This window comes from Pieris rapae, chromosome 13 (genome assembly GCF_905147795.1).
Source record: "Pieris rapae chromosome 13, ilPieRapa1.1, whole genome shotgun sequence".
In the NCBI taxonomy this organism is placed as follows: domain Eukaryota; kingdom Metazoa; phylum Arthropoda; class Insecta; order Lepidoptera; family Pieridae; genus Pieris; species Pieris rapae.
In genome coordinates, this window is record NC_059521.1 from 1,329,964 (window position 1) to 1,346,630 (window position 16,667).

General features: G+C 32.2%; 1 protein-coding gene across 1 annotated transcript; it reads right to left on the minus strand.

Annotated features, from left to right (window-relative positions):
* Positions 1–11,022: 11,022 nt before the first annotated feature.
* Positions 11,023–15,794, minus strand: LOC110992465 (lipase member H-A-like). Its single transcript, XM_022258305.2, has 3 exons — positions 15,607–15,794; positions 12,564–12,855; positions 11,023–12,089 (listed from the first exon to the last, which is right to left on the minus strand). Exons 1-3 carry the CDS (start codon positions 15,707–15,709, stop codon positions 11,408–11,410), a joined length of 1,077 nt encoding a protein of 358 aa, XP_022113997.1. The 5' UTR covers positions 15,710–15,794; the 3' UTR covers positions 11,023–11,407.
* Positions 15,795–16,667: the final 873 nt, after the last annotated feature.

Consider the following 16,667-nt stretch of genomic DNA (forward strand, 5'->3'; position numbering starts at 1 on the left):
CGCTTTGGCTGGTATTAATGTAACCATTCATATTCATACTTTTGATGAGATCTTCTTCAAGAGGGCCAAACATCAACGATTATGAAAATAATTTCACCACAAATCGCTAAACGTCGATATCTACATAAAATTACCGACATTTCCATCAGAAAAATCGGCAGACAGGGTGACTGTTTTCCAAGATGGCTGCCGTGCCTCTTAACACCCTATTTTTGTATTCTTACACCCCCATCCCCCTGAGTGCATGCAAGTTAAGCACATAGATACTTTTATTGGTCGCAATTTAATTAACAGATTTATTAAGTTTAAACCTTTTTTTTGGGGTCACTCAAAACGTTAATTAGCGGTTGAGACTTTTCATTTTTTGGAGTTTGAAAAGATTTTTAAGAGTCCCATTTTTAGATTTAGTTAAATGGACATTTTGAATCTTTATAAATGTTATGAATGGTCTTAATTAATGCTTTTCAATGTTGAGATGCAAATGCTTTAGTGTTTAAAAATAAATAATGCTACTATGCTATGAAGTTTGAAAACATTTTATGAAATGTAAAAATAAATCAACTGGTGATAAATAGGTATAAATTTTGTATATAATTTGAGATTTTCTTGGATTAATTTTAAGTTTTCTCTAAAACACTAAGCATTATTTTTACATAATCTATACATACATAATACATTATTTAATCGGCACTTATAAATTTGACAGAGATTTTTTTTAATACACACATTTCGAGGTGACGTTCGTGTCATACAGATAACGCAGAATGGGGGGACAATTTAAAAGTGTATTGACTCGTTTAATATTCTATTTTTCGATTTTAACGACGTGTATTTTATTTTTTATTTTATTGCTAAATCGCTGATTTATCAACGACAAAAACATTAAGAAACTTGTATGTAATGTAATCTGAAAGTATATTAATAAATTGCAATTCTTAAAATTTGCAGAAATATGTACCTATATATTTTAATCAAAAGCTATATTACTAAAAATATAGTATCATCTCTTCCATCTATTATAGGCACGTTATCTATACTAAAATTTTTCAACTGATATACATAAGTAATTCTTACATAACTAGAAACATTATCTCCGAAGTTATATTTAATGCAAATATTAATAGTACAGGTCGCTATTTTTACACGAGCGGAACAAAAATTGTTTAAAGTCAATAAATTTGCATAACTACTCTTATTAATACACTACAATATTTCAAGCATTTTAATATTTCTGTTACGCACGTAGCAAATTAATTTATTTCAAAGTTTAAATAATTAAGATAATATTATACTTTGTAATGGCAAATAATGTGTTGTATAGCGACTGAAATTGGGACTGGCTTTGTCCAGACATACAGAAATGTTTACAATCATTATGTCAGCGTATTTTTTTTATTGAAAATTATTATAAGCCTAGACTCTTTATCGCAAGGATTGATTATTATTTAAAACAATTGTTATTTATATATAAATGCTGAAAGGAAATCGATTTAGTACAAAATTTAAAAAAATAATAGTACAAGGCAATATAATATCTTTCCCATTGAAAATATTGGTATAGATATAGTTGAATGACTTAGGCCCTGTTTCACAATGTATGGATAAAGTGCCAAATAGCTATGCAACACATAAATTATTCGAAAGATAAACGTTCCAAATAAGATACTTCAAATTTCTTGACGTATAGCGCTATCTGACAGTCGTGAAACGCAAAAATACTATTTATCCTACTAATAAGTAATTATTATTAAAATAGCTTATTTGGAACTTATCCAGACATTGTGAAACAGGCCCTTAGAATGTGACATGTATCAAACTAAAAGTAAATTCGTAGTAAGCTATAAAGACTGTTGTATATTAACAGATATTAACTGTTATATATGTATTAACTTCAGAATGAGTTTTATTTATTTATTTATTTTATTTATTTACACTTCGTTGCTAAAGAAATACAAATAACACAGTATATATAAATTACAAGGGATGCAACGGGCGGCCTTATCGCTAACAAGCGATCTCTTCCAGGCAACCCTAGTAAGAATAAGAGTTTTATTTATTTGCTTATACAATATTCCTTCAAAACAATATCTAAACATTGTACACAAAAGCCAAAAACGAATACACATTCAAACATAAACAAAAAGCACCGTTTTGTTAATTATAATCGAGTCTTATTAAATATTTATTAGTTTTAAAATATCAATCGAATCTATCCACATCATGACCAGATTAAAGCTTGGGGAACGTTTGATAATACGACTCCAACTGTCCCCTAGTCACTCGACTATCGTTCAAAGGGAGCACTAGGGTGGCGCCCCTCAGCCGCGCCCGTCGGAAGACACACCCTATTCGCTTACGTATACAAAAAATGTGAATGTATGTTTGTTTGTTTCGATTATTTTATCAGTGTAATAAGGATATTAACAAGACGAGCTTTTGAGTATCGCTGAGAACATATACATCGCTTTTAGTGTCTTTAGGAAACGGATAAAAAATATAAACAACTACAACCTTTTTAGTTCTGAGTCTCAGAGTTCTGTATATGTTTTTTAGTAGATAAACGGCCTCCTGAGAAATTTTGGGTCTATGGCGAGTTGGTTTCCCCAAGCCAGCCAACACTGCTTTTTAAGACATCCAAGACCGAAACTAAAGCCAAATTTGTCAATGTCATCAACTCGACAACAAAATGGCGCATCTCATGTTGTTGCGTGACCAGCTGTTACGCGCTAAGCGATTTATATTTCTAGCTATTACTTTTTTGCCAGAAGGCTCACCAATGCGTTGCCGACCTTTTAAGAATTGGAACGCTCTTTTCTTAAACGACCCAAAGTCGAGTATGAGTTCCGAAATACTTAATACCTTTGCTAATACTCTGTTTAAAAACTCGTCAGTCGTCAAGACGACAAGATTAATCTGGGCCCATTTACATGTAATTTATGTATTGACTGGTAATATAACCCATTTCATTGCTATATCGCTCATTTATCAACTTCAAAAACTCTTATACGATTTTATTTTTATATTAAAAATCTATTAGTCACATATATTATGTTATACTATCATGAATACTGTGTTACGTGTAAGTAAATATGAATTTCTTCCATTCCACTTGTACATACAATAAAAATAATGAAAATTCTGCCAGAAGAAAAAACCAACAATATATTCCAAACATATCCGGATGTAAAGCTAACTCGCGCGAAGTTCGCAATCCCTCCTTACCGAGCCTGGGGTGAACTGGCGTTTCTTTCTCTTATTTCCGACTTTTTTCGTCGCCATTTTTATCACGCACGCGCCAACCACGCTGTTTCAATCGATTTGTGTGTAAATAATGCTAGGTATGATGAGCTGTCTTGGATTGGCTTTACGTTTCCATGTCTGGGCGGAATACCAACTCCATGCTCTTTTCAACTCTGAGAACTTTATACGTAACTAAATAGGAATTATTTTTAATTTGAAAAGTCGTTAACGATTAATTAAATCTTTATATGTAGTAAGCTTTATACTAAAAAATACTATACATGGAATTCATATGAGCTTTTTAAATTTTTGCTTATAAACTTTGGTTTTTGATTCCGTTCGTATGAAATTTATGGAGAAACGATAAGCCTCTATTACAATTTTAAAAACGTAGCCATTTAAAGTTAATTCATTTCGTTTTTTCCCTGACGATTTGAGTATTTTATTTATTTATATTTCGTTTCCATAATATACATAATAATTCATAAAAAAAACAAAAAGGAAGTTGATTACATAAGTTATTAGGCAACGGGCGGCCTTATTGTGAACAAGCGATTTCTTCCATGCAACCCTAATATGAAACAATAAAAAAAATAGAAACACCTACATATGTACCAGACGTGCATAATTAATTAACAAAAAGAAACTAAAAATAACAATTAACTATAACTAAAATTATATAAAATCTGAATAAAAAAATATTAGGAGTACCTTTTGTATATCTTGCATCAATCGATTTTAAAAATGATTTATATGATAACAGCAGTGTTGGGGTAGTAGCCTGCGATTCAAGTCTGAGGTCAGCTATTCAAACATCCTTAAATACTTGCCAGCAGAGTGAAAATATAGCGATAAGTCTCAGGCAGGAAGACAGTTACAGAATCTGAGGCCAATATATTTTATAGATATTACTTATACTTATTTTTCGAAACTTTCTTGTAACTTAAAGGAAACATACATTACATAACAACATAAAAGAGTTCTCAGTGAGTCTCGATTATGAGATGTATTTCGTGATGCTTTCCAATAGGCAAGTAGGTTATCAGATACCTTTAGACTTTCTGAATCAAACACTTGTTTTCTGACTATGAGAATACACCGTAAAAGCCAGCGTCATACGCGGAGATAGATAGTCCATTTATCGGGATATCGAAAGAATTCGAAATTCAAATCAATGAGCTCAGGGATGATGTGACACTGTAGCTACTCTAATTAAAAGCCAATACTATATGCAACATCAAAATATATTTATTTAATGAAAATAATATATATTAACAAACAGATACACTGAAAATAAAGCCAGAGATGGAATACATCATACATTTTACTATAAAAAGGTTAAAAAATTATCGAAAAAGGAAAGAAACAAACAAAAATTAAGTACTAAGTGGTACCTAATTTGGCTGTGTTTTGTGATGGTGTAAAAGTAAGGGTATATACGTGGTGTGTATGTGGGGAATACTCATGATGCAGATTTTGCGATATTCTGAATATACCAAATTCTTATACTCTTTAAATTTTTTGTGAAATACCATGCTAACGTCTAAACGAAATACCTACGAAAGCGTTAGGTAATTGAAGGCGTGGTAATATCCGGCGTTTAGGCTAAACGGATGTCCAATTCCATCCCCCCGATAAACCTGTTAAATGTATGGAAATTTTTAATCGTAAAGATGACTTGCCTTAGCAACGAATTTCAATACGATTGAGCTCGAATGTATCGATATACTATTGGTTAGTTTACTAGTTTTAAAAACATTTGTTTAGTTTCAAAAACACTACCTTCTTTCGTTTTCATACAAAATTTTAACATTTATTAACTGTAGCTGATTAATGATCAGGTCTTTTCGTCATGTAATTCATAATTTTTGTTAAATCATTAACTTGTCTTTGAATTAAGATTATAATATAAGGTTTCGGTGCTTTAAAACACAAATATCATGGTCACAGACTAATTTAAGTACTACAAATAGTGAAAGTTAAATACTTTTGAATAAATCTTATAGATATAAAAAAATGATATAGTTTAGGTTATAGGATAAAATTCCGCCTTACGATCTATTACTCTACGAATACCGTAAGTCGAAGTTCTGTTTATGACAATAACAACAACAACAACAAAAATCATTTATTCGTAACGTCAAAAAAAAGAAATATTCATTAAATGAGTCCAATTTTACATTTACTGCCAGTTCTCAAATCAAGAACGGAACGTAGAGCGGAAGAGAAGAACTGGCAATAAACTCTCCACCACTCTTTTTAATCGCCAATTTTTTTTTACATAATGTTTGTAAGGAGCTGCAACCATTACACCATGTTCCATGTGACATCTTGAGTAATAAAGAATAATAAAAATAAATTAAAAACAAAGATTTGTCCTCTATCAGCAGGAGGCATGGTGAAATAGGAGCACGCACTTACATACTCGTGAGAACAACACGCAAATATGTAGTATAAACAACTAATATCACCGCATACATGAATTCAAGTACGACCAGTCACCACAAGTAGCACCCGTTCACGAGTATGACGATATGAGTATGACCTTCGGAAAATCATAAATATTTTAATAGTAACATTATAACATATTTATCGCTCTGCTCTGCGGCCGCCCCAGCGGTAAACATGTCCACACAAGCAGCATCCCATACCCAACCCGTCCCATCTTCCAAGGGATCAAAAACAACTCATTCGGCCGCTTGCCATCGTCTTTAGCGATGCCTGTTTGAAAAAATGGCTCTTTTAAATAATTAAATAAATTAGTCTAACGAAAGCCCATGTCTCGCCAAAACTAATATGATTAAGACTAATATGATTGTTCAATTTTCTGCTAGATTCCGTAATAATGTTGTTTATTGCCACGTCAAAGGTCGCATAAACATGTTACCTTCCATGTTAGGTAATTAGATAACTCCCGAATGAGATAGGCTGATTGTGTACTCGCGACTGAGTTGAAGGACTGTTGTAGTACTATGACTGAGGCATTTAATTAATCTTTGACAGATTATTATAAATATATTATTTATAAGGTCTAAAACAACAAAAAAATTTACATCACAAATTTTAGACATCTAGACATCAATTATATTAGATAGATAATAAGCAAGCAAGCATGGCACCCAAAAATTAACCGAAACTAAATACAAAATTGAACCTCATGATAAAAAAAAGTTACGGAAAGTTTTAAATTTACAACAAAGGTTCAAAATGGCTACTATGTTTTGTCCTTAAGTTCTTTTAGACTAGTGCAAATTGGATAATACTTTGGCAAGCAATATATAGACGACACTCTCAAAGGAGAAATGAAAATTAACTTATGGGTATATGGGCATGAGTTAGATACTGGAAGGGATTGCTGGAAATTAGGCCATCATGCCCCCTACATGGTCAAAAGTACAGGTTTTATAATTAAAAAAATCGATAAATACATTAAATATTATACTCTAGAAGCAAAACTCAATTTTGTACGAAAAAGGTTACCAGGAATGAGTATATAATATATGTCATTATTATATCTATATCCATCCTAATATTTTAGTATACCAGTGATGGCCTAGTGGCTTCAGCGTGCGACTCCCATTCCTAAGATTCAAGCCCAGGTTGTGCGCATGTGAAAGAAAGCATCCTGAGGAAACCAGCTTACTTTAGACCCAATAATTTGGCGTGTGTCAGGCACATGAGGCTGATCACCTACTCGCCTATTAGATTGACGAATGATCATGAAATCTGAGGCCAAGATCTTAAATAGTTTGCAGCGCCACTGATATGATTTTTCTTTTTAAATTTATTATTTAAAAAGAAAAATCTCAAAAAACACTTTTAATTTGTACCTATATAAAAATTTCTTTCATCGTTAGTATTCTGAGTTAGAGGAGTTAGTATACTACTATACAGTTGCAAAGTATTGGCTTTCCCATAAAAGTAGGTACGAAAGTACGAACGTTTGGAGACGCCCTAATCTGGGTGCACTTCTAATTTGCTAAAGTATATTTCAGAAACACTGACAGTTATTTAACACGTGAAATTACATTTTCGATGATGGTGACTAACTGGTAATATGCTGAGTTTATGGGTTCTATTTCCAGTATAGAAATGTAATACTATTTACCATCATTTAATTGGAACATCATAAATTATAATTCCACCTGAACTTCCATCGAAATAAGGAAGGGAACGTAAAAACATTATTATTCAACTTGGAGTAACAGAATCTGTCAGAAATTGGATTGGATTTGATTTGAGTAGGCGACTAAAGCTTTGAAACTCAACTGACAGCATCCAAACAACTCTGAACAATCTCCATGGTAAATACTGTAAGAGATAGAGAGATATCTCTACGTCAACGCCAAAGGATTAAACCGTTCGGAATGTGACTAGTCGTCGACGATTCGAACCGCTCTTCGATAAATTTCTTCAATTGGAAGAAGCTGGTACTAGAGCACTCCCAACCAAAGCTGAGAAAAGTACTCCATGTAGGGCCAAATGTGGTCTTTATACAGTTGCAAGCGACGTCTTGGAGTGAAGTACTGTTTATTCTTTATGATCTTGCCAAACTAAACGTCATCCAGTATGACAATGCCAAGTATACCGATGCTTGCTGTGACTGAAGAGTGTCTTCGAAGTGAGGAGTAGCGGCAAAGGTTTTTGCTTTATGCCAGGCAGTTCAAAAAGTTAGCGATTCTTTTTAAATCGCTGAATGTACAACTAACCATCCTTTAACAGTGTTTTTTATGGCAAACAAACCCATCTAAATAGTTTTACCAGATGTAAGCCGTATAGAATAACAATACATTTATCAGGACAAATTCTTCACTGACCCTATAATGATAAAAAATTAAGCTCTTATTCAAATATTTAAAATAACTCATACTGCTTACGTAATAAGAATAAAGGAAGTGCTATTCAAAATTATGTGAATAGACGGTTTATTTGGCTAGGGTTGTCAAAATAGAATACATTATTCTAACTATAATGATAGAATAAGATAATAAATAAAGGGTAATATTAAATAAACTGATTAACTTGGATATAGTATAATTTAATTGTTAATAATCTTAGTATCATAACATATTTATATGTTCCCTATATAGCATATCAATATTACAAGAAATTTAAGTTTTTAATAATGATCATCGCAAGGAAATATTGTATGTAACAAATGTTATAAAGTAAACAAGATACAAGTATCGCAATACATAGAGGAAATTAACATTTTATTATTTTTATATTTTATATATATATTTCTTGAGTAGGTTAAGAATATTTATAATATTGATATGGTCAATATATGTAGTTGTCTGGTTACGTTTTTGATAGCATAGAAAAATTTATAAAGATGTGTTTTGGTGTATTCGCATTCGTGTAACACTTAATACACTTAGTTTCCTATATTTTCTTTCGGTTGTTAAAAGCCTCAATCGCCTTGGCCAGTGATTTAATATTATTACGACGAGGGTAAATAATTTATTTTCATTTGCCAGCCCTATATTTGTCCAAATTACGATAGCCATTGTGGTCATGACCCTTTAAGTACAACGCCATCTATTGTCAATTTGCATAATAATGCATTTAAGAACAAAGAAATGGCTCAGGTAAACAGCTGCTCAGAGATTTTTTATTGGACAATGTTGACCTCGCAGTGGGATAATTGCAAATATTTAAATCGTTTGATGCGGTTCGGTAGCTCAATTGGTCATACATTAGGCCGGGTGTGTTAGAAGTCCCGTAACATGGGCAAATACTGGGTCCTTTGAAATTATTTGTTCCTTCTCTCCGGTTTCTTTCTTTCACCGAGATTAACATGCTGCATGCTTTATGTATTGTTGCATGTATGAACTACGTTTTTAATTAATTTATGATTAATCTTACAGTTATTAACACATTAACCTTCTTAATAATAAAGCTATAAGCCTTTTATAAGAAAAATGTTTCTAATAATTACTAAATAGGCAAGTCTGTTTTGTTTGTAGGAAGACTTGTACCATGCTTAAACAACGCAGAGGTGTAGTTTAACGGGTATATATAAGACTAACATGAAAAATTATAGAAAGTTAACCAGGCAAAGAATGGAGAGTGGAGAGTTCCAATGACGATTCAAGCTACGCCTTGACCCCATATCTATTCACATCAATTAAATCCGAGTTTACTACAAGAGGAGGCATACACTCATTTTTAAGAACAAGGAATTCAATAGAACGGTGTTTTGGTGTTTGGAAGCAACGATTTAGGTGTTTTCTTCATGGCTTCTCAGTGCCATCATAAAATGTCAAGTTATCAATTAATATATTATCAAAAACTCTTAGACAATACAACAGATTACATTCTTTAAAAAATATACGTAACACGACAACTTAATATTTTTTTAAAAGAAATCGGTTAGGTACTACTGCTAAATAAAAAGTCCTTCCGCTTATAAAATATATTCCTCACCACTAAGATGGAAAATTTCAACATATTTAATAAATTATATCTTAGATAAACAATCGCGAATTACGCAACGGGGCACTCGGAGAATTGTAAATATCTTCTCGCATACGGGGGAAGGATTCTTAAAGAAATTAATTAATATGTATGATTATGGTCTAGCAGTCTGGTGTATGTATAGTAAATAGGCTAATGGTTCATACAAGAGCTCATAAATACCTTGCATACAAGCTACCTTTTGGAACTACAAACCTATATTATTGTCGTGATAGATATGTAAAAATATATAAAATATTAAAATACACTAGGAAGTTTATTTTTTCCTTGAAATGGCAGTTGCGTTTGCAGCTGTTACTGTATAATATTAAACACCTTTAATTTAATTTATTCCTTAATAATAACAATTATTGTATCTTAGAAATCAACAACATGACATTCATAATTATTTCACTCTTAAAAGTTGATTAGTTGAAAATAATGTGAAAAAATTAGATACCATGTGGCAAAACAAATTGAACAGAAACGTACAGAAATCGAGCAGCAGTGAGGTCGCTCCGTGAAATCTGCGAAATTCCCTAAAACTTCTGTGCTTCTGGAAGGATCTAGGCTGGGTTAGTTAGGACTTTTCGCACAACGAACCTGATGAATGTATTTTCTGTTTTGGCGCCACCTAGTGAGTTTTATTAACATTACGGTAAACATTACTAACGAATTGTCTGAAGTCAAACTCGTTATATTGTTGTACGCATCTTACAACAGATGGCATGGATTAACTACTTCATTATGCAATGGTATTTATTACAAACTGTTATAAATAACATAAAATTTTATTTTTATTTCATTATTTAATAAAATACTACTACTACTTACTATAGTTCCTTAATTACTGTTTCGTATTATTAATAAGTTTAATTTATTAATTTGCGAATCGGTGATTTTTCGTCAAGTACCAATTGGAAACCATATTTGTTCAATAAAAAATCTTTGTCGTGAAATTTATATCTCATAATTATTAATTTAAAATGGAGCAATAATATTCGTAGGGGTACATAGTTTTTTAGATATACATATAATAAACTAACATTTGAGATAATTTAGATTCCTAAAGATTCCTTTTCTACTCCTATTTATAAACAGACCTATACTAATTGTAACAAGTTCCTTAAGATCATAACAGCCTCTTTCCCTCGCTTGCTGGACCGAATCGTATTGAATAGCGATGAAAAAGTCCGGGTGTTCCATAGAAAAAAATATACTTACATTGTAAGGGAGTTATTTGTAAGGAATGGAAATTAAAATACAAAAATTGTTGTTAAATAAATTCTTTTACTTATTTATAAAACAAATAGTTGTTGGCAAAGTGAGTTTACGGACTACAATTATTATTTAACGTGACGTCATATCAAACCATTGATATAATTATTGTATACTTTATAAATATAATCGAATATTTTTTATTGATTTACCACTATGTGTACGGATACAAAAAAGGAGTGAATCCTCGGACGCATATTATGCCAATTCAGTGGAAAAGAGATAGATGCGGTGCTAGCGTACAACGAGCGTAACAAGACAATGAGTCATGCTTTTTCGTGAAGAAGCCGGCGTTCATCGATGTATTAGACGTTGTTTAAAAATATTTATATCACTAAACCCATTTTTAACTATACGCCTTAGGATAAGTGTTTTATCCCAATTTCATCATCAAGCAATCTCATAAATGCCAATACACAATAAAAATTATCTACTTCATTTTGATCACATCCTGTTTATTCAAGGCTTTAGTTTGAGATAATAAGAAGTCGTTCTTCTTTAAAATGCCCTTTTTCCCCAAAAAATATGGATACTTATTATCTGTATTCAAGTAGAATATACCATGTCGACTTCTATCAGAATTCAATCCCAACACATTAGTTACGATTGGCTCTCGATCGTAACACAGTTTTTCCCTCGCTTGCTGCACTGAGTCACACTGCAGACCGACAAACGAGTGGGGATTCCGCAAAGCTGATATCCATATTGTGAACGATCTTATATGGCTACAGAGTATATTGCAAAATGTCCACAAAACGTCACCTGGTTGATACTCCCCACCGTTGACATAAAAATTGACGTGTCCCACCGGAGCAGCCATACCATACCCATCAATATTGGTCGCTATAATGTCCACGAAATCAGCATCGCTTTTATCGATCCTATCTTCAGGGCCAAGGTTTCTGAAGCAAGGTCCAGCTGGATCTAAGCCAGTGAGCCGGGATATTTTAACACCTGTAAGTTGTTCGTAGTTCTTGGCTATGAAGCTCGCAGTTTGTCCACCGAGACTTAGACCTATCAGCTCCAATTTTTTTGGATCTAGGCCTTCTTGGGTCAGGTCAGCTAACATTTTCGCTGTATGATTCCCCACTGGACGCATGAAACGCGCAGCTCTGTAATGTATTGAGGTTGACGTTCTTAATTTTTGATTTATGAAGCCCCTAATCTAGCACTTTGCTTATAACCAATGAGCTAGGATGGTCAAGCTTGTTTAGTTAAAAAATGTTGTCGTGCTTTAATCGCCTACTGAAAAGTTGTGACTGTACTAATACCAAATCAGTTAATCTATAAGGTCCCTTAATTAGGGATGTAGGGACTGTCTTAATTTATAACATAATTTATATTTTTTTGATTGCATAATTTTATGAATAAAATTGAATCATTTTTTTGTGGATTTTTTTTTTGGATTTAAGGGATCACTCTATTCTCGTATCCTTAGAAGCATTATAGGCCAATCGGGTGTTTCCACTCGAGAAGTTTCTCTCTTCAGAGATAGAGAAAGCGAATCGGGACAATGTGTCTTGATGACGTTGTCACGTAAAAAAACCATATTGTATAATTTTTAAACGTACGTAATACTTTCTTACCTAGGATACTCCATAGTGGTGAAGGTATTTGTGTCCAATAAAAGTGTATTATAACCTAGTTCTCTATAAATAAGGGCTATAGTTGATGCAAACATGAAACTCGGACTGTCCAAATATCCACCAACATACAGCATTGTTTTCTTGCTAAAATCCAAGTCGGGGTCACGCGCTAATTCGCTTGTTTCATAATAATTGTATTTTCTTCTTCGCCCGCTGAGACCATTGTCCACTGTTATCGTCAAATATTTGAGACTCTTCGCGGTGATTATCGCTTCTTTGTTTGATCCTGGACCTGAAAAGATAATTTGCTCAGGGATATTTTTGAAGATTATTTTGCAATTTTGAAAAAGTATTAGAATAAAATTTTGAAACGTTGACCCTGCACATTCGTTTTTATCCCTGGCTTTGGTGATTAAGGACTGTGTTATTGTAATTGGAATAGACACTATGTGATCATACACATATTTAGGTGAAGAAACAAATGAATGAGATGACCAAGTATTTTACTTGGTTCTAAAACCTGCATCGTGATAAAAAAAATTAACCTCTTTATACTAATGAAGAAATAGTACATTATTACCCTCGTCATATAGAAACACATGCCCTAATGTTGAAGCTGAGAGAGTATGGTTTGTTCAGAGATGAATATCAGGACTTTGTAGAAGAAATGAAACGCTTGACGGCACTACGAGGGAAGGTAAAAGTATGGAAACGCCACATGAACACGAAGGAGTAGTTGGAAATACATTATTTACAGTTACCATAATATATAAATCTTAGCTTTAAAAAAAATTGGAATGATATTATACTATATATGAAAGGCAGGACCCTAAGTCTCATTGGTTCCGAATAACATCAATGGGCAGCTGGTTCTACATAGTGGTGGTGGGCGGCAAAAATTGCTTTAAGAAACGCTCAGTTGTGAAACAACGGACGTAGAGGTGCTACGGATGGTTTGTATTCTGACTTTACGTCCGATGATTGATGATAACTATTCTACAATTATTATACTTATATAACATGATCTTATGCAAATCATAGTTCCGATTCTGTTAATCTTTTTTAATTTACATTTTCTAGTATTTCTAGTAGTATTATACTAGTTTATATAAAGGTCTAGCCAGATCACACCAAAAGACTAAAAGTTCCACCAGTCTCTATAGGACTACTCATCGCTTGTATGATGTGTGAAATGAAATGGATGCAAATGAAAATATTTCGGCCGCAAAACAAATTTGCCAAAAACTTATTAAACCATTTTACAATTTCGTATACAATATTAATGTACTTATTGGCTTTTACTAAGTCTCAATGACGTCAAGTCTTAACAAAGATCTTTCTTTGTATCGGGACAAAGCCTTGGATGATTTATCTTCGGTAAACATTTTAACAGTTGTTTTCCTACAATATTTGTTCCTTAAGTTTATTTACTAAGCACCTTTTCATTTTCTTAACAAGCTCATATTCACGAGATTTCCAGATTTTACAGAAAATCGGTCTGGCACGTTGCATGGGATCAAGAATTCCCAAACATCGTGTGACGGAATACTTGAACGCTCCCCTATCTATGCGGTTGTTGTAGGGGTGCTCATACATGTTAAATGAAACACTTTCTTTGAAGCTTATAACTAACATAAAATTTGGGGTAGTGGTGTTGCGACGCTAACAAAAGCTAACTTGACATTTCCAAGGGTTTTTTAAAGTGAAACTTCTTTATCGGCGTTGGAAAAAAAATTACAGTCACATTTTTCGGTTACGTTTCACATGTTTCGGTTACGCGTCACATTTATCAGATACGCGCCAACTTTTCTTATCATAACCACGATGGGCTCGAAGAGCTTCGAAGCAATTGAAAACAAAAATAACGATAACAGTAATAGTAATAATTCTATTACAATTTAAAAAAATATTAATTAAATTCTAATTCTGTAAAAATTAGTTTAATAATTTAGAAAAAAATATATAGTATGTTTCAGAATATATATTTAGTGTTTTTTATTAATTTAGAAAATTTCTAATTTAACTATATTTAACCAATTTCTGTACAATACTAGGATAATGTATGTATTTCTGTAATAAATATCTATCGTACTCACTATGAGCGAAACACGGGGAAATGAACAGCCAGTATAATGTGAAAAACTAGGGCGGATTCATACAGAATTGACCTGTGATTATAGGAATTTGAGTTACAGTTACGACACAACGTTTGTAGAATTTAAATGATTATAAATCGCTTTCACCTGTCACCCATGAACGAGCGACCAATTGACGTAAAAATTATAGCTCATAAAAAGTAGGTATATGTAGCTTATTGTATATTAGTCGTTTTTTTATTTGGGAAAAAACATATGCGTGTATTTATAAATTTGACTATTATTTACAGGATCCTAATTCTTGGGATTGAATTGCTCCAGTTAAAGTAATTTGTATGACTCAAAACTTGGCGATTTTAAAGACTGGCAGAGAGTTTTTTCCCAGTTCTTCTGGCCCGCTTTACGCCCTTGACTCTCGAACTGGTAGTAAATGTAAATTAAGAATCTATTTAACACCTTGTCTGTTGACGTTCATAGTATACTTGGTTACATATATGAATAAAGTTATTTAAAAAAGTCGTTACTAAAATTGTAAAATTACAGAAAATAACTTACGAAATTAAACATTTAACACTATAGTCAAATGAAGTAAATTAATAATTAATATACGTATATAATTCTAAACAATGAGGTGTTTATTTATTGTATACCATAACCGTTTAATAATTTAATGTTTTGTTCTTATCACTTAAAGAAATTCTAATATAAAACATTGCATGTTTATTATTATCATAGTTTTAATTGTAAACCACATAGTTCCGGACTTAAAGTAACTTAATGTTACCGAAAAAAGTTACATTATCAGAAATAATATAGGGTTATTAGAAACTCGACTACTCTATGGATATTTTATCAAATTAGCACCTGAAGAAGTATCAATAAACCATCTATGATTCGATTATTCTATTTAAAATCCATTTAACGCTTCTAAGGTCAAGCACACTTACAATCAGCCAAATATCCGGATGGGTACCCCTCCAATGCTTTAGTACTGTTCTCGGTCCACACATTGTCAATCCACAATAAACATAACCACAGAATTGATACCATTATAAAACAATAAAACCTTTTTTATTTGCGTATTTTAGAGGTACGCCTACTTTTCCTCGACAGTGGAACTGTACGTCCAAACTAATTCAATGTCACGAATACAATGCTAGTGCGAAATTGTTTATGGTATAAACTGTATCCTTCAAGAAAACGCGGGAAAATATCTGCCAATGCCATACATGGAGCTTATTGAAGTTTTAATATTTTTCAACTATTTTAATAATATATTATTGTAATACTATGAATAATATATTATTGCCTTCATCCTTTACTCCTATTGTGAATAATATAAATGACATATCATTAAAGGTACACTATAAAATATACAGAAAAATGCACCTTGATTTCTGTATCTGTTTCATAATCGTTTGTTTATATGGGCAAAGGTGAGAGTGAGAGTATTATGAGATTTGCCTACTGTCTCGCGCTGGTTTCACATATGTATAAAAATAAATTTGTGAGAGCATGAATATATGTACATCGAAAACCACAAACACTAAAATTCTAATTAAGTAGATTCTTCCGTATGTCGTTCATATATAGTTTTTATATGATGAACTTATGTTTTGTTTTAAATGTTGAGCTAAGAGAATCACCTCTAACAGTAACAGAACAATCGTAAATATAATTTTGGTAAGTGGTTGCCTGAAAGAAATCGCTCGAAAGCGATATGGCCGCCAGTTGCCCTTCTTTTCATTTAATTATGTTCAATTTTTATATTGTAATGAACGAAGTGTTAATAAATAAATAAAATAAATAAATAATGTATATACAAAAATAGTTACTGAAAAGCTAAATTTAAAAGATGCAGTTATTTGTTGTATACACTCGAAATTTAGGTGATTTTGGTTTCATAGCGCTGTTATACATCGTCCACATATAAAAAAACTTACATTCCTCAATTGAATCCTTAATCTCCTGTTGAATTGCACTTATTAAATCGGTTATTTCAATCACA